This window comes from Helicoverpa armigera, chromosome 15 (genome assembly GCF_030705265.1).
Source record: "Helicoverpa armigera isolate CAAS_96S chromosome 15, ASM3070526v1, whole genome shotgun sequence".
In the NCBI taxonomy this organism is placed as follows: domain Eukaryota; kingdom Metazoa; phylum Arthropoda; class Insecta; order Lepidoptera; family Noctuidae; genus Helicoverpa; species Helicoverpa armigera.
The window spans coordinates 8,824,073-8,843,413 of record NC_087134.1 but is presented as its reverse complement, the minus strand read 5'-3'; the positions used below and the strand labels follow the sequence as shown (position 1 = coordinate 8,843,413).

Genomic DNA, 19,341 nt, shown 5'->3' with positions numbered 1-19,341 from the left:
GATGAGTAACAATTAACGACATGTATAATTGGATTAGATATTTGATAATTATATTCTGACAGGACTTAAAACGCACCTTCAACAATGCACTTTACCCAAGAAAAACAACTCTCAGTTCCCAAAACCATCAATTTCTCAGAAGAATGGCCAACAGCATTATGTACCACATGAGGTCAGTCGGAACATATAGGAGGCTAGGAGCCGAACCCTGGCGTTCTGCCAGATAGAACAATTTATCTCACGGCCCACCGATATGGTTTGACAATCGCTCGAATATTTTGTGCTGTTTGCGAGTACGGACTTATTATTATCGAAGCGATGTTTAGATAGGTCTAGCATCTATTTTTGGTAGGAAACTGGATTTTAGAGTGTTGTAACATGTGACGAAAATTTTGTATTCTGACTTTCATGATGAGTTGACTTACATAGGGTAGGCTATGAATTTGATATCTGATGTCCATGAATTATAATGTTTTTTGAAAAAGTGTAGTGAATATTATGTTTTATAATTTAAAAATAATATTAACTAATGCAAAATTTACACTATATATAACTCAATGGGTTACTTGTACAACAATATTAGTATATATTAAAGCAAACGCTATGTTTTGACAATTTTACCAATAAAATATCTCTACAATCAAGATACATCGCAAAAGTAAAGCAATTAACTCTCCACTGGCACTGAAAGCCGCACGATCGGCCGCGAGCTATCAGAGACCAACTGCAGCTGACAGTTGCTGATCGAAAGCCGTTAATAAATATCAAACCAATATGTTTCTATGTATCACTTTACACACACAACTATTACAGTACATCTTGTATAGCTTGACCCTTTTTTTTTTAATTATCTTATTCCTATCACTAGACGATCAAACAAAAAAGTTTTCTATTTATGGACAATGTGTACCTACTTAGAATATTTTATGTCACAATATTATTGAAACAAACGCCGTATTTTGAGTACACAAGATACTCGATATTTAACAAATAATTCGTAAAAAGTAAAGAAAACAATTAACCCTCCACTGGCAATGAAAGCCGCACGATCGGCCGCGAGCTATCACAAGCCGCCTGCAGCGGACAGTTGCTGATCGAAAGCCGTTAATAATATCTACAAACGAATGTACTGTTTCAAGTTAATTATATTTGTAATATTACTGTAATGGACTGTAATAATTAGTAAATAAAGACAGCAATCTTTTTAGCTATTTTCTCTCTTAGACTTATCGATTTTTATTTTAAATAGTGTAGATAAAATATGTTTTACTTTCATTACCTAATGGCGGATTGAATTAAATTAAATGTGTGTAAGGCATTCGGAAAAATATTCAGCAACAGCATTTGAGTTTCAACTCAATTACAAAAACCATAAGGTACCATTTCCGCGTAAAAAATCACTCAAATTAAAATCAACTTCTGATCCGAAACTGATTTAAATTAAAGATTCATTAAAACCGCTTACAAACAAAATACAAACCGACTCAAAATTAAAGCCTTTATCACTACCAACATTAAATATTGACAGTTCTTTCAATCAAGAAGTAATGAAAAACATTGCAGACTAATGCGCACATTTCTCGACTGCAGTGTATGCAGTGCAATCTACAAGCCTGCTCTCGAACGATGCACTAACGACTTAAACTATTCATGCAGAATTGCAAGATATATGTTATTTCTGCAGTGCTACTGTTTGCAGAATTTAAGCTTCTTAAAATGGAAGCGAATATAAGCAATTTGGTAGATGCATTTAACATTTATATTATACACGTACGTCGTAAAGTAAAAGCTACTTAAATACTATTTATTTATACCCGTTTATTACAAATACATTTTAGGTTGATTGTGCATTGTGCAACTCAAACATTAGGTAGGTAGATACTTTAAGCGAACACAACTTGTAATTTTTATGTAGACAAGATGATATAAAATTAATACTTGAAGACTTAAACCTTATTAAGTCACTTACAGCGGAGTCAACATTTAAATGCACATACAGTCGAACTCTACATAGCAAACAATACATAACGTGCAATTTCTTCTCACACAAAAAACCTCTATTTAACTAAACTACCCAAATGTCACCTTACTTCCAATTGAACCCCTCACACGTCGCGGGCGCAAATGTTACCGCTTCACAGCTCAGCTCACTGACCGGCCGTGCCCGCAGTTTGAACATAACCACTCGCCGACTATCTACTAACAAAACTGTCCTACCACTCTGCTTTACTCTAAAATGACTATTCTATTACTGGCTTAACTGACTGAAGCCTGTTTTTACAGCACCAGACAGCTGCCCAAACTTTGGTGAGTCAATGTCTAATACAGCACTTCTTATTTCCTTTATTATGCACCGTTCAAACTGCGAGTGAGAGCGAAATTGATCAGTGCACAGATCGTGTTGAATTTGGTCAGTGCACAGATCATGATAAATATGCCCAGTGCACAGGTTGCCATGTGACTACTGCACAGGTTTCAAAATTCCAAACAGTTTCGTTATGCAAACTTTGTTTTACTGATCCATCGGTGGTTACATGAGGGATCGCTGTTGAATAACTCATCTAAACTTTCAATGGAATTCTAAATAGAACGTTTGCACAGTGAAAGCGATGCGATGCAAAGTGTTGGGAGTTTGAAAATAAATGAAATACCGCGGTTACACCCCACGCATTCGCTTAAGCGTTCTCTCGCCCGCATTTTGAACAATTTCAAATTATTTCTTCATATTTTGCTTTTATTCAACTTGCATTTGGCTTCACACTAACACACATACATTTTAAGTCCTACTTTCCTCAAATACATTTCATATTTATGCTTTCACGAAACAAATAGGTAAGGTATTTTCCTTTTGAATCTTTTTGCTTTTCAGTATTTTTTATTATTTTATACTACGCTATGACACGAGTGCACAGAAGGTGGGGGATTGGATTTGACGACGGGAAAACTATTTATAATCAAAAACACCTCAGAAGTTTGAAATGCATTTGAGGGCCTTGTAGTACATAATTCTTGATAGAGCCCTCAACTTATAAGAAAGATCTACCTCGTTCTCAAATCTCCTCTCAACCTTCTGCGCAACGCTCAAACCTACACTTTTCTGATCACACAAAACAATTTTAACACTTTCCACATAAGTATTTTAATACTTAATTAAAATGAGGCGTGCATGGCCGTTTGACGAGCTTTATCAGCCGATTATACTTGACCTATATAAACTGCGGCGATTTGACAGATTTTGGCACTCCGCCGAGCATGGCCGATGAGATTCGCTCTTATATTTTACGGTTGCAAATTATTTTATCTTGTTGAATTGCATTTCAGGGAAGACAGTAAGTTTGCGACAAGTTTCAGCGGAGAAGTGTTATATGTATACCTACTTATATGTTTTTATTTAATGAAAGCGGGTGAAATATACTTGTGTCTGTAGGTAAATGTCCCAAAAGATGTCTGCCCCTATGTCCCATATCATGCTCTAACTAGACAATCTATGTTTGCTTTAAATAGGGTTATTAGTTTGGCGTTTCACGGGCGACAGACAGACAGACATACATTCGCATTTTTTTTAATTAGTAGGGATTTAACTATCTAGACACACGGCAGTGTGTCCGCCAAGTTCGAGCAAAAAAGGCGACACACCGGCCGTGGGTTATATTACACGAACCATTTCGGGCCAAATTCGACCCCCCTGTAACTCAAAATCTATTTTATTTACGCATATCAAATTTCTAGTATCTGTTGAGACCCCCTCACTTATCTAAAATACAAAATTTCATTAATATACCTATTGTAGGTCTTGAGATATTGACGTCAGAAATCGCTATTTTTACTATACACTGATTCACTTATTCACTGACTCACTCATCAAAAACCTAGACCACTTCCAATGGTCGTATTGACTTGAAATTTGGCATGGAGGTAGGTCTTTATGTCAAGGTAAAGGGAAAAATCTGAAAATGGCCAAGTGTGAGTCGGTTTCAAAATAATGAAGGTGTTTTATACCCGGTGTAAATTTATACCCCTAAGGAACTAAAACGAACTAAATTTATCTATATTTATATAATATATCTTCGAATGGTACAAAGGTTTGTATTTAGTCAAAGTAAAGTAAAAATCTGAAAACGGCCAAGTGTGAATCACTTTCGAAAATAACGAATGTGTAACTTTGATCCACGAACATAATATATGATAATATGTCAGTTGGTAAATCTATTCATAGTTAATCTAGTTCATTTCTTTGTAAGAAACATAGTGCATATTAAAAAATCTAAAAGATAGTATAAATGAGACATTTCTTTAACTAACTTCATCATAAGAAAAAAATAAAATAAACAACCTTACAAAAATAAATGAAATCCCACCCAAAACAAAAATGTGAAAGACTGCCAAGTTCGATAATATGGGAATGCTTCGCCTATAAAAGAAGTGAGATCTGAATAAGTACCAAGTTCCATACACATACCTCAGTTAAAAATAGTTACTTTTTAATGATGATTACTTGGCAAGTTTTAATAGAAAATTAAATACTTGATTCATTGCGTTTAGTAGGTTTATAACAAGGTGTATGAAAACTTGCCAAGTAACATCATTAAAAAGTAACTATTTTTAACTGAGGTATGTGTATGGAACTTGGTACTTATTCAGATCTCACTTCTTTTATAGGCGAAGCATTCCCATATTATCGAACTTGGCAGTCTTTCACATTTTTGTTTTGGGTGGGATTTATTCTTTGACGGCAGAGGCATCTCTAATGTACAGTAATATATACATATTGTATTTAAATACATTTAGAAAGTTCAGTAAAGCCTAGCTGATAAAAAATGCGGTCCAGTTTATTTATACATAAAAGTATTTTTATTTTGTTTATTAAAGTCTGCAGATCCATTAATATGGACTAGATTTTCATATTCCCTGTTTATTTACTTACTTTTGCATTCCGTTTTGAGTACTGTTCAGTGCTCTGGGATTTGCAGCACTTTTTGGCAGAGAATAGTGCTTGACGCGTGCCGAATGCTATGTTGTCTGTTAGGTTTTACTTTTAGGGGAAAATATTTTCTTATTTTAACTTAATTCTGATGGTATCTGTTGGTCTATTTATTATCCTGCTCTAGGATAAAGCTCACATCTCAACCAACTAAAGTAAGAAAACGGGAGTTTTTTGTTTCTTAAAGATGTTTGCGTATGTATGTTAAGAAGTTATAAATAAGCTATGGATGGAAAGGTATTTAACAGACCATTTACCTTCTTGTTCCATAGATGTCACAATCCTATTGTTATTATAATTTTCAATTCATTGCAACTATTGTTTCTTTTCTTAAACAAAATTTTGGACCGCGCTAATCATTTACCAATATCATCTTGACTTTATACTAACAACACCAAAGAAAACCTCGGAACTCGAATACTAGAAACCTATAACAATTGATCTAGCTACCAAACTACCCACAGCTAGCCTAGCCGTCAGAATTTAATTGGTAGCGATTGTGCCGGGTCCGAGATCAGACTCCATTCAGAACTAAAGTATAACGTTCAGAGCTCAACGTTCTGGCCACTTTCTGCAATCGCTTTGTTAATGGAAATGTATAGGAGCTGGACTTTACAGTTTGATTTTATTGCAGTAAGAAAATTGTTCTAGGCTTTAACAATTTTGCTGTCCATGATAAAGATACAATATGTAGAAAATCGGTGTGTATCACATACGACTTATGAGACAGGGAAATAATTAAAACATATAAACGGAAAAAAATTTAGGACGCATATACGTTTTTTTAGGGTGCATAAACGTTTTTAGGATGCATGAACGTAATAGTATAATGAATTTGTAATAAGTTTATGATACTACAATAATACGAGTTTTCTAACTAGCGAATTTTCGCGCGGCATATTTGGAGTTTCTTGCCGGTTCTTTTCCATCTAATTGTACCTACCTACTGACGTTTCGTAAGCACCTGTAATATGTCTTTCTAAAATAAAAACCTTTGACTTTGGCTTCGGAAACATGAGAAAACTTCAGGCAACGGTAGATAATCGTCAACTACTAGAAAAAAAAAACTGTGATGGTTAGAATCGCGCTTCCTAGTTAGAGTATTTTTGAGAGTATTAAAAGACCGAGCGTAAAATTAACTAGTGTGAAAGCGTTATCACAGCACTTTCTATGTAGGAAGGAAACATAAACTTATCATCCGTTTGTTCTCAAGAGAAGATTTCCTTCACTCAATATCTCCAGAAACCTACTCCGAAGTACCATTAATCCCCCAACAATATACCTATTCTATCCAAAATTGTTCACTGCGGTATAGCATTAGCGCGCTTTCGATCACCGTCACTATAGCTCGACAACATCGAACGCGGCCTCATCCACAGCTGTTTATAATCACCAAATCGCAAGTCACGCATTTCCTGACGGTGATTAATTCAACCTTCGACTAATGGAAGGGTTCATTCTTAATTTGCTTCACTATAACTGTTTTAGTACCTACAGGTTAAGGATTTGTGTTTACCTAATATACATCTTTATTGCCATGCATTGTGATTATATACTTGAAGTAACAGTTTTCGGGAAATAGCTTAGATATTTCGTTGGCAATAAGCGACTTCGCGATATGTATTCATGTTAGAGTTAAGACAAGGTCCCTTTAAATACCGCAATACTCAGCAATTTTATTGATGCAAATGATTGAGCAACTCAACAATGTTCTCATAATGAATTAATTACAAACTGCCAGCATGGCGTTCCCATGAATGCAGAACTCGAAGCCCTCCAAATGTGCGTCACTTAATACCTTTTGTTCATGACATAATGACTTTCTACCCTTCATAAAAACCCAACCCTCCACGCAAAATTGCTAAGACATAATTTTTTCAACTTTCGGTGATTAACTCATGAATTACGAGGAGTAGGTCCGGTCCAGTATCCGAGATACTCAGTAATTTAAGAATCTAAAAAGTAATTAATTTTGATAAGACATTCAAGAAGATGGTAGCAGCCATAAATCGTATTTAATCGTAAACTCATCTGGCAGAAAACCTTTAAATTTTAAACGCTCACGAAATAAAAATACTATTAGAAGCATGCAATATTGAGGTAGAGTATCCTAGTTTACGGTTAAAGAGAATAAAAGAAAGCCAACGATATAAAATTTCATGACAAAGGCAAAAGAAAAACAACACTGTTAGAACAAGCATCGTCAAACAGGCGCTCGTTCATGTATGAAATGTATTTATTCTGTTGCAACAGCTAGTCCCGACGTTTGGGGACCCAGTGAACTGAATCGATACATAGCTCGAATGACTTCGAATCGTCACTGGAATAACAATATCGATTATAGATGATTCATAGACGGAAGGCACGCGACGGGAACGCGGATGTTTCGGAGTGCCGATTTATATCGATTAGTAACGATTAACTTATGTTTGTTGCTGTAAGAATATTGGGCTTTGTGCAAGAATATTAGGATCTAATCTAACAAAATAATTTGATATCAATAGAGGTTGGGTGTCTCGTGGTAAAGAATAGGAATCTTCGAAATGCGGTTTTTATTTTTATAAATAAATGTAGTCGATAGAAATGATAAATATGAATATTACCTAAATGGAGTTTCACAACTAACAGCAATTTTTTATAGATAATTTAAACCATCAAATAAAAATGTACCAGTCGCTAACCAGTACGGGCCATGCTAATAATAGTAAAGATTCATAGATTCAATAAAACTTTTAATATAACTAGGAACATAACAATACAAGGTTCATAAAGTAGATCAAATAATAACAATCGACATTTACTTCCTCGCGGCGTCGGTCCAACAAAATCTAGTTGGGATCCTATTTGGACGATCAGGTTTGATGCCTATTGTAGACTCCTTCATGCCACCCACTTCACCACCTCCCAAGCTTGAAGCTTTTTTCTCCGACCTATCTTCTGACACTAACTCTATAACTGCACTCTTACTTCTCCTATCCAACATCTCCTGATGAAGTTCTTCTTCAGAACTATAATCTTCTTTCGTTTCAGTCATATCTTCCTCCAACTCCTCCAACGCAGATGTTTTACTTCTAGACATCTGAATTCGAGGCAACAGTTTCTTTTCTATCGCCTGTAAATCAGTTTTCTTCTCATTGTCACGTATATCCAATCTCTTTTCAATGCATGTAATTCTTTCTAGAATCGTATCTAGTTTGCTTGTGTTGCACTTTAGAATCTTTTGCACTGTAGTCAGACCTGAGTCGGAGTTGCAGTTGCTCAATTCCGATATACATTCTCTGATAGCGGTCAGAATAGGCGTTTTAATACTATCGCTAAGATAATTCTTATCTTTTTCGTTCATAAGATGTATTTTGATCTTAGAGTCTCCTGGAGTCTCGGTAGCCAAAGCCTCGAATGATTCAGAAACAATAAACTTTTGTTTATCATGATGTTTCTTAGTATGACATTTTTCTTTCTTATGATATTTCTTTTCTGATACTTCAGAAAATGTGCAACACAATGATTGGTTTATGTTTAAATCATCTAAAGTGTTGGTCGAGCAATGACTAGCGGTCTCCTTGACACTAAAATCTTTTCGTACCTTTCTATAAGTTTCTATAACCTTTTTAGGTTCTGTTCGGTCATAGGTCGGAGCTGGATGTTCAAAACTTGTTTCTTGAGGTTTCTTTTCTTTTTTCCTGTGCTTTTTTGTTGACTTTATTGTATAGAATACTGGCAGATTATCTTCACTGGGCGGTATAACTAACGGTACCAAAGTTTTAGCAAACTTAATAGTATGATCAAGTACGGAATCATTAGTATTACTAATCTTATATGTTCTATTATTGTTTGAGACTTCAGTATTCTTGTCACTGTTGAACTGTTGACTTTTGTCATACTTGACTTGTTTTAAATCTTTTTTTGGTTTATTTTTTTCTTTTTTGGCTTCGTTATGTTTGTTATCGTCGAAGTATCTCTTGTGTATAAATACGATGGAATTGTGTGAACGTTGATGAGGAATGTAATTAGCTAGATTCACGCCGTTGATTTCTTTGACGGGGGGTTGCCATTCTGTGAAAGAGTTGGTTTAATGTTGACGTGGAACTAGGTCACTTAATTAAGTCACTTGATTGAGTGGGGTGTAATTTTGTAGCTGATTTCTGGTAGTTGTGTAAGCAACTACCAGAAATGTTGTTGTTACGATACTTGTTACAAATAATGATGCATTGTCTGATATATGTAAAATGAATTTCGACCATAAACATTCCCATTCCCTGATGTAATGTTCCTACGACGAGAAGTTTGGCGTGAACTATACCTTGGTACTTTTTTTCGAAAGTTGATACAACTAAACTCCGCCCCTAAGACGACCCACTAACCAAGGGTTTTTGACTTGGGAAGAAAATATACAGGGGTCGTATTGAGAACCTCTTCCTTTTAGAAATCCGGTTCAAAATCTCAATACAATGGGCGAATAACTATTTTTTTCATTTGAACTTACCTGGATCCATGATAAATATTTGATTTAATTGTTAACAATAAGCTTTAAGGTAAATAGAATATTAAAATTATTTATTTAAAATTCGCAAGAAAATTGACAAATCGATATTGACACAAAGAATTTTTGAAATAATTAAAATCAATGAAATAATTGTCATAAGGAGGTTTGAAACTTTTTGTATAGATAGTGTAGTAAATAAAAAGGTTCGTTATTTTCTAAAATGTTGAGATATGGGCTGATGAGACATTAGGCAGATATGTATAGTGGGCATCTAATCTATGATAGGTTTTTGATAGAAATGTTTATATTAGAATGTATAATTCTAAGTACACATTACCTAATTACCCAAGTATCAAAACAAACCGTTACCAATTGCATTTACGGCCATTGAAACAGTAAACAAGAGACTTTTAATAACAAAGTCCACCTGAATACTAAACTCTTAAACCCCTATCATTTCACAAACGAGCTAAATCATTCTCGGATTAAAACATACAACGGTATCCGACATCCATTCCAATTGCATTTCCCCCTAATGGGGGAAACGGGTACTAACTCCCCCCCTCCCCGTTATGTACTAATTAATATTGATAAAACCCGTCTAGATAGGGACGAACTGAAAATCAAATAACTAGACTGCAATGCAACGCATTTTCATCCCTATACTGCGAGCTTAAATCCTTGTTTTTATATGGCAACTCTGAGAGTGTTGCACAAAGGACTATAAACCTTAGATATCTAAACATAAGGTTCAGTTTTCCCTGCAGAAAACTTCTCTTTGTTACAAGGTAGTGCAGAAAATCCCGGGCAGAGCTATGATGCTACCGGGTACCTCGATTGATCGACATTCGGTCAGTTCATTGCAGGACTCCGGAGAGATATGACGCGTTTTTCATATGCAGAAAAATCTGCTGCCCTGCAATTAGATTCTAAATTAATTTTGGGCGTTTTGAAAAGAACTAGGAAGGTGTATACGGTGTTTTGACGTATCCTGTAGAAGGCTGAGCTGATTTGAAGGTAGGCTGTTATTTTTTGCTCTTGTAACTTTTTTCGCTGTCTGTAGGTGCGGTTTTTTTTGGCAAAGAGGAGGGGTCATTGCACCGGGGCTGCAGCTCAGTTGCAGTCAAACTATACCGCATGATAATTTCTTAGTACCTTGATTAAATGATAACGGATCAAAATGCTTTTGTGAAGAACTCGATTCCACAGGTTATTTTATTTTTAGTTGGTACTTCAGGTCAAAAAGTGAATGAAGGCAGCTAATCAATTAGAGAAAGCGATTCGACTTTGGTTCACAATTCAAGCATTTTTTTGTATGTGTGTGTTTCTTTGTTCGATTGTATAGCCCTTTTCCAATATTTCTGGGACCATTTTCCAGACAAGCAATTTCTTAGACTTTTATAAGGAGGTAACGAAGTCTATGTATCCCATTTTAAATCCAAAATCGTACCTTATTCTTCCATTAACCTGATAACAAACTAATATTACATTAACAAGGCAATAAGGAACTTTACAAATTGATACAGCGATCCACCAAGTTGATCAACACGCAACTCTGAATCGCAACTTTAGCGACCTTGTGGCTATCACGCGATGCCTATCGTATCCTCTGCAGAACTGTTTATATGTAGCGTTTATTTCTTCTAGAATTTCCAGATTTTATCGGAAACGTAATATTTTGGCTTGTGTATATTCCTTGAAGGTTAGTGCAAAGATGTAACATGATACACATGTAATATACTTTACTATTCGTTGATATAAGTATCTATAAGACATGCTATATCGGGCCACCACTGTGAATTGAGCCAATATGGACCCAAAACCACGATCCCACAGAAATCCCTCGTGACTGAATTAAAGAGTTTATGGCAGTTGAAAAAAAAATTCTTTTAACGGAACATTGGATTGAATATTAACACAATTAATTATCTGTACAATTCAGCATCTTTTATTGACAGTTTACAAAATTCGATTCGTACCAGTTTTGACAGTCAACTTACAGTCGTAAGATTTTCTCCCAGAAAACACCCTACATTGTCAAATAGTAGAAACTAGCTGTCTCCGTCCTAATTCCGGCTAGCTGCATTATCAACTCTTTCCGCCAGTGTCTCTATTAGTGAGAGTGCCTTTCCTTTTTGTGAAGCAAAGCCCTTTAGGCCTTTGTAAAGAGTTCGTTATGTAGCTAGCTTTTGACGACTGTCCGCAGATCAATACCTATGGATTACTTGTAAAAAGTAAAAACTATTATCTATGAGTTTTTGAACCCAATAAAAAAAATGTTGTGTTCTTCTGTCTTTTTACATAAACAGTCGTATTAGTTACAGTATTTGTAACTCATGAACTGTTTAACCGATTGTGCTGGACTTTGCTCGGGAGTTAGTTTACAATCGGTAAATTGACTTGTTTAATCCCCATTCGGGTACGAGATGTCAGTTTCTTTGAACCGCGGGTGATACCGTAGACAGACGCTAGTAAAAAATAATATAAAAGCAAATAACAACACTCCCACAATCCCAGACCTGTTACAGACAGGTACATTCGTCCACAGCCGAATTGATTCGCCATACGAATACATGGATAGTTGATTAGCAACTATACCCCCCTCCCACCAGTCAGACATATAACCCCCCTATATGTCTGCGGGACATATGGAGAACAAAATGACTGGTGGAGGTGCCATAACGGAAAATCTCCTAAAAAAGTAGCGAGCCAAAATGCGGGTGTATAAGCAACGAGGTATGTTACTGTTTCCGCCCTTATGCGCCTTCTTTGGACCCGATATTTTTTTTTGTACCAAAAATCGTTAACCGATGTCTCAAAGAACCCAAACGCTGCATTAGTTAACTCTTAACTGATCGTTTTGGTCATACCCTCCGTCCGTATTTGACCTAGAACAAGGTGCCTGACCTACCTGCATTATGGTATCTCCGCTCATCATTCCTTACTCCGTGGTAGGACACAATACCTATGTATAGTCGTTGTTTGAATACATGCAGGTTTAGTTTGCAATAGTTTGGGAGTGCACCGGTTTGCGCTAGTGGCTCTTTTGTTTCGGATTTCGGTTTGCATTTGTTTTTTTAGTAATTGTTTCTGTCTGGTCTAGGCGTGGTATGAATTTGAATATTTTTGTGAAGTCTTTTGTAGTGACTGGATAAAATCTTTTCGGTATGAATTACATAGAAAGAAATGCTTGGTTGAACTAGGTATTGTTCTAAGTTATCATTATATCACTGTGATCCATTTTTTCATGAAATTGTACACATTGCAATTTAATTTAAAAGAAACGGTTTTACCCAGTTCCACCGCACTAATATCATTCTAAAATACATAAGCCTAATAAGATGCAATTTAAACCCTGGCCAACACAAACAATTTTAATAACTCATACTCGCGTAAACTCATGTCCAATTCCTACACTTCTCACCCGCAAACCGCAAATGTTGCCAGCAAAATAAAACTCCCAATTGTAAATGGAATTTTCTCACCTGGCAAGGGAAACGAGGTGAGCCTCTGTTTAAATAATAAATAGGAGGGGTGTTGAGCCGTGACAGAGGCGTCAGTCGTCACCTGTCGCTTGGCACCTCCTTAATGATTAAGGAACTCTCACGAGCGTAAACGCGTGGGTAGTTTGTAAATTAAATGTTTGAGTATTAAGTAATAGTGGAGTTATGATCTAATATTGTAGTGTGAAGGTTAAGGATCTTATTTAAATAACGATGAAATTCATATGGTAAGTTCTATTAAAATACACTACGTAATGGGACTTTCAGTGGTAGATAGTCGTGACGAGGAAAATGAAAGGGTGCTTTTTAGCCGGGTGCGCGGAGTGAGTCCTAAAGGACATGGCGCTAGTCAAAAAATAAAACACTAACTTCAAAATAAAACATATCTTAAATACCTGAAAATGTAACAAAAACCGCTATTTTGTATCAAATCCGAGTCAAATTACCGAATAATTCCCTCGGCGGTGCTTGTCGAGGATTAAATTAACTTTCACAACGTATATAATATACGTACACACGTATATATACGTGTATTTATTATGTACGTGTACGTAAATACGTTACGTTGGGCAATTAATCACTTCTTGCCTAGTATTCGCTTTGGTACAGCTGCGCACAAAATGTAATAAGATTGCTTTAATGTTTTAAATTATTGTTAGAAAATAATTTGCCGTTTTCATTGAAATAATACGTTTCTAAAGAAAAATTAGACATCATTACATAAATACTAGTACGTTAATAAATATTTTGACACACAAAATTAATGATGTCAAGAATGGTTAAAAAAAAAACTACTTCTTTTACGTTATTATCATCCGCCTAGCCTTTTCCCAACCAGTTACCAGGGCAACCCAATACCTCTTGACAAGAATGGTTGTCAAATTTTCTGGCTTCTAGCCGTAACGACTGCCAAAGATGTTAATTAGTGTCAACAACAATTTAAATTACTAGCTAAGAAACAGTTCCCTTTCTCAGAAAAATACTTAAATCTGAAAACACTTACGCATACGACTGTACCCCAATGTTCAACAAAAGCGAGAAATTTCGCCCTTTCGTGTTCAAACCCTTTATTATGATTTGTTTTTAAGGTTCGAGCATATGCTAATAGAACGGAAACCACGTGATTTATTACCGTTTTAGTTTCTTATAATTTTAACTACTTAAGTACTTATGTGTTGTTTGGGTACCATTTTATGTAAGTACTTATAATTGTTGGTATGTTTCTACACTTGTCGAAATGACGCGTTACTTTAATTTAAATCAGTTCAGTAGTTTTGGCATGAATGACAGACAGACATATGTAGATCGGTTGGTTTGTAATGATTTCTACTACATTATCTGTGATTACCACAAATATTTCTGAAATATTCTATGTACTTAAAAAGGCAGATAAGTATTCCAAATAAAACCAATCCCCAAAAATATTTTCACACCGCTCCACAAACCTCGAGATTTAGATACGAAAGCGTTGAAAAACCTTTTGTATTTCATATCCTAAATATCAGAAAACAAACGAAATCCCATACTTAGCGGACAAGCCCCGGACAGTTGTCTCTTTAACGGTGGGATGTAAAAATGGCAGCTCTTTCCAGATAAGACGGGCCACATAAAGCAAAAAAACTTCAGAAGGTCCATAGTCAATTTCCCATATTTCTTACATTTAAATTGTCCTTCTCTCCCTATTATTGCTATTTGTCTATTATTGCTGGCTCCTGTAACACAGGTCTCACCTAGCTCAGGAGCCAGGGCTTCCAATATAATTGTACCTACATTATTTTATGCTGATAAAACATTTATCAATATCATTTTCTATGTCTTTACCAGACCACGGGACTAGAATTCTAGATTTTTGGGAAGCGGTCGTGGTGTCGAAGTCAACACGCTGAAGCCCTTTTAAGATAGATTACTATTGGCTTCCACCAAAACACAACCACGCAAAAGTTCAAAACCACACACCTATCTACTTCTTCAGACAAAGACTAGCTTATGTCCTTCCTCGATGAGTAGACTAATTAAGATCGAAAGAATTCTTCTCATCGGTACCGCAGTTCTTAAGATCAAACAATCTCTTCGTAGTTTGTAATCTCAAGGGATGCGGGTGAAACCACTTCGGAAGCTAGTCTACTATATAGTTTAACACTATTTGAGCATTTAACGATTACGCTACTAACTGAATACCCTTGACAAGCCTTTTAATCTTAGCGTAACAACTATCAAAGGTGTGATGACAGGTAGAACGAAATGGCTTATCGTCTGTCCTCTGAGGTATAAAAGGGACTGCTATGGTCGTCCTAACAGGAAATTGACAATTCCTCGTAGCATAGTAGATTACATAAATACAACGATATTCACCCTTGTAAGGGTGACATTTTTGTACATCCCACCTAAACAGCAAGATCAGTTTTATTTTGATATGCACAAACTACACACCCAAATTGACACATGCCTAGACTTTCTGTCTGGGTGTGGGACGTAATTCCTTCAGACTGCTCACTTTCAACTCGGTTAGAAAACTGTTATATACCTTTAATTAAAGAAAATAAAAGAATGTGCAACTTACTGTTTCTGTACTTACAATACAAACATATCTCTTTGTGTTAATACTCTTCGTTTTTGGCCAAACACTGCGTGTATGCATACTCGTTGTTTTGCAAACTTGGCCTTCCACATCTGTCTGTTCTCTGGTCCCTGAATACCGTCATTCGTAAGGATTTTACGGCGTCTCCTGACCCCGTGCTCGGGTCCCACAAATGATGCAATAAAAAACGGTCCTTCTCCACTTTTTACTGCGGTTTTTGTGTTTTGAAGCAATGTTGCTTGAAATTGATTTGTTTTCTTAGAATATTTTAAGTTTTTATATGCTAAAATATTAAGAATATTTTAAGTTTTTATATGGGTAAATATTTCAAAACTTTTGACAGTTGCAGTACACCACATGCACTAGTTTCGTAAACATTTTCATACTTTGAAGGTATTGTGAAAACTTTACGAAAACGCAATTTTTATCTATCCCAAAATATCATTTAATTCCACGCAAAGAATATAATAATTGTCAATCATCAAGGATAGGTAAAATATTACACTATCATCCTATGTCTATAATCTCAACCTTATATAGAGTTTCATTCTTCGTTCTCCGTAATCGTTTATACTTCGCCCTCAAGTGGCATACACTCTCTCTCTCTACCATATGGTATGTACCTATTTCACACAATCCTTCCACCGTTTCTTTGGTCCCTCTGTAACCAAGAAAAAGACAGAACCAATATATAATTAATGATTAATACTCAATCCTTCTCCGTGTGAGAGGAGGCCTGTGCCCAGCAGTGGGACGATAACAATATGTAATTAAAACATCTTACCAATACAAATACTTTTAATAAGCTCCTCACACACATAAGTCTTTCCACTCGCAATTATAAGCTTTCATTTTCCATACAGTGATTAGTGATTACAGCTACGTAATTGGTTGTCATTGTTCGTGACAAATGTGCGAGCCATAAGTACGGTATCGTGTTCCGTCAATTAATATATTCCTCCGATTAATAGCCATCGGAGTAAGGCTATTAAGCAATGATCGTGACGTATTGTATTGAATGAAGGTAGAATAGGTGAGCGAGTAGAGGTAGAATATATCTTTTTTGCAGACTGTGTGAATTAGTAGTGGGCAATGTTGTAAGAATTATTGTCATTTGCTTATTCCATCTTTTACTGGGAAAAGAATTCTCATAGCTTTCAGATATATTTCTCAATACTGAAAGCTATAAGAATCAATTTACAAGAAGTAGATCGGCTATTTTAGGAGTATGTATGTCCTGTCTTGTTATTTTTTTTTTTTTTTGGTACAATAAAGAATAATCTAATCTAATCTATAAGTCTTTAAAACCCATATTTGTGCAGTCCTGGACGAAACAATTTTTTTGGTTAGGCTAATATGTCGTGCAGGATTTTAAAATATTTGCCCTGTATCCCCTCAGTCAGTGGTAAAAGTGGTAAATCAATTCAGAGTACGTGGCCGTACTATTGTTACACATTATACCAAGCCGTGCATTTTCTTCAAAAATTTCAAACCAGCGCAAAAAACAATACAAAAAAGAACGTAAGAGACGAAGTAAAACACTTCACATTGCAACTCGATAACCAGCTCTCTGGGAAGACCATCAGCTCACTTATGTAACACTCCAGGCGTCCCAATTTGAATTCTGTAACCTCCGAGTTAAGGGTCAATTTGCCTTGTTACAATTGTGCCCTACAACACGAAATGAAAACTGGAGTGGCCAAAGTTTCAGAATTGGGTCGCCAGAGCGGTTTAAAAATCGGCACAAGAGAATTCAAGTGAATATTTGATAACTATATTAAGTATATAAATCGGATTTACTCCGGGTTTTGTACGGCTAGATATTTCTTTTATATTGAAAGTTTTAGCCCTCTTTCGGATGTGCCTAGATTTCTTTATAAAACTTTCTGAGACTGTTTCTGTGAAGCTATGTATATATTGCACAGAGTCATGATATATTTTCTTATTTACTGCATTCCGTATAGACCAAAATGAAGCTAGCTGATTTCTTTCTTCGGTTTTTCAAATCACGTTTCATGGTAAATTATTTTCTATTTTTATTTCCAAATCATCTTGGGACGAGTGATTCTAAGCCTTCTGACAGATCAGAGAAATCGAGAGCCCTAGAGACCTGCAAAGGTATCATTTGTGAACATTTCAAGGGGATGTGAAAATAATCCGTGCTTGTGTAAAAACCTTGGAATCTTACCTTAGGAGTTTTAGGATTGAATGCTGAAAGAACCCTTACCTTGGTTTGTCATACTTCAAAACGATATTTGTACTTTGATGGATATTAGATATTTTACTTTCCATATTTTATAACTCTATTTAAGTGTTTCAAAACTTAATACTGCCTTATTTTCTACATTATAAAACTTAATAAAATATCAACCTCTCCTTTTGAAGTCCTCTAAAAATAAGTGAACCCTTTTTAATCTTAACAACAGCAAAAAGAACTTCATAAAAATGAAGACACTAACCAGATTAAAACTGAGTAAAGTAACGCTATAACTTAACTAGTCTTTCACTTAGCTCATCTCCCGAGCGTCGTAACTTACTAGTAAGCAACTATTTATTAAGTATACTTGTCAACGTATACTGCAGCTCTGTTAACTGGGTTGGCTTTTAACTGGGAGGTTTAACTGTGTAGTTTGTCATTCATTAATGTAATTGCGTAACTACGTAGGGTAAAATATGTGTCACTTAAGTTTAGCTAAAATGCTGTCTGATATGTAACTAACTGAGGAAAAAATATGTATAAACATCCGAACCTCTTCCTTTTTGAGAAATCAATTTTAATCGTTTTTCTATTTTCTTCTTCAAGTTTGTAATTGGACATACCTACTCGTAAGAACTGGAACTTTTGTTTAATAGTAAAAAACATGACCGTATCTTTAAATACCTACATTGCCTATGAAACATCACAACAAAAATAAATTATCTGCTAACCTTAAGAATTATGTATAAATTCCATATAAAATATCATCTTACAGTAGAATAAAGACACCATTCGACAAAAAATCAGGGACCCCAATTTCTCAAACAATCTAGAACAAGCCCGTAATAATGAGAACACCATCCCACATAAATTAAACAATTAGCTCTCTTAAAAAAGGACGTTTAATGACCTACAAGTGGTTTATTCAAATTATTTTAGCCGACGAGGGTTTATCACAAACCGGACTTATAAACCAGAGAATATAAATAAATAAAAGTGATGCAAAATCACGGAGAACAAAATAACTCTTAGCGGAGATGTCATGAAAGCAAAATTTTCTAAAAAAAAGTAGCGCGCCAAAATTCGGGTGTTCGGGGGACGAGGAACGTTGCTAACTGCGCCCTTACACCCTTTCTGTGGAACCAGCCCATTATTTTCAAAATAAAACCACCAATCAATCAAAACTAATATTTGACAGATTGGTTTTAATTTGAGAAGAAAACAAATCGTTTCGTTAGTTCTGGTAATTGATCACGCCAATTTGACCTACAAGAAGGCGCTTGACCTACCTTTCTTCTAGCATCTCCGCTATCTTTCCTCCCTCCGTGTGCAAAACCCAGTGAAAGAAAAATATATCGTGTGTAGCTCCATCTCACTAAATGGGTCATTTTAATGAGTTAATATCTTGTATGTGTATTGTTTATGTCATCCGCTTTTGGTCAATTATACTAACGAGGCGTAAACTGCTCTAATTAAAAGATATGTCCTTTTTGTGTAAATGCTCCACAATTGTCGGGTAACGTATGAATTTCATGTCATTGGCAATTTTAAATGAGGAAGATATATTTTATACCAGTTCTTAAGCATGGTTCCTCCGGA

General features: G+C 35.5%; 2 protein-coding genes across 5 annotated transcripts in view; one reads left to right on the top strand and one right to left on the bottom strand.

The window, feature by feature from the left end:
* LOC135117831 (sodium/potassium/calcium exchanger Nckx30C-like) overlaps nt 1-19,341 on the top strand; it is a 76,070-nt gene that overhangs the window by 20,815 nt on the left and 35,914 nt on the right. For 2 of the 4 annotated variants that reach the window (XM_064038135.1, XM_064038134.1), the window contains exon 2: nt 2,284-2,307. The exons of the other annotated variants lie outside the window; for them this stretch is intronic. In XM_064038135.1, coding sequence (XP_063894205.1) covers nt 2,284-2,307 — 24 coding nt within the window. The remainder of the gene's footprint in view (nt 1-2,283; nt 2,308-19,341) is intronic. 4 annotated transcript variants of the gene reach the window in all.
* On the bottom strand, nt 7,697-9,597 carry LOC135117832 (uncharacterized). Its single transcript, XM_064038138.1, has 2 exons — nt 9,465-9,597; nt 7,697-9,034 (listed from the first exon to the last, which is right to left on the bottom strand). Exons 1-2 carry the CDS (start codon nt 9,472-9,474, stop codon nt 7,779-7,781), a joined length of 1,266 nt encoding a protein of 421 aa, XP_063894208.1. The 5' UTR covers nt 9,475-9,597; the 3' UTR covers nt 7,697-7,778.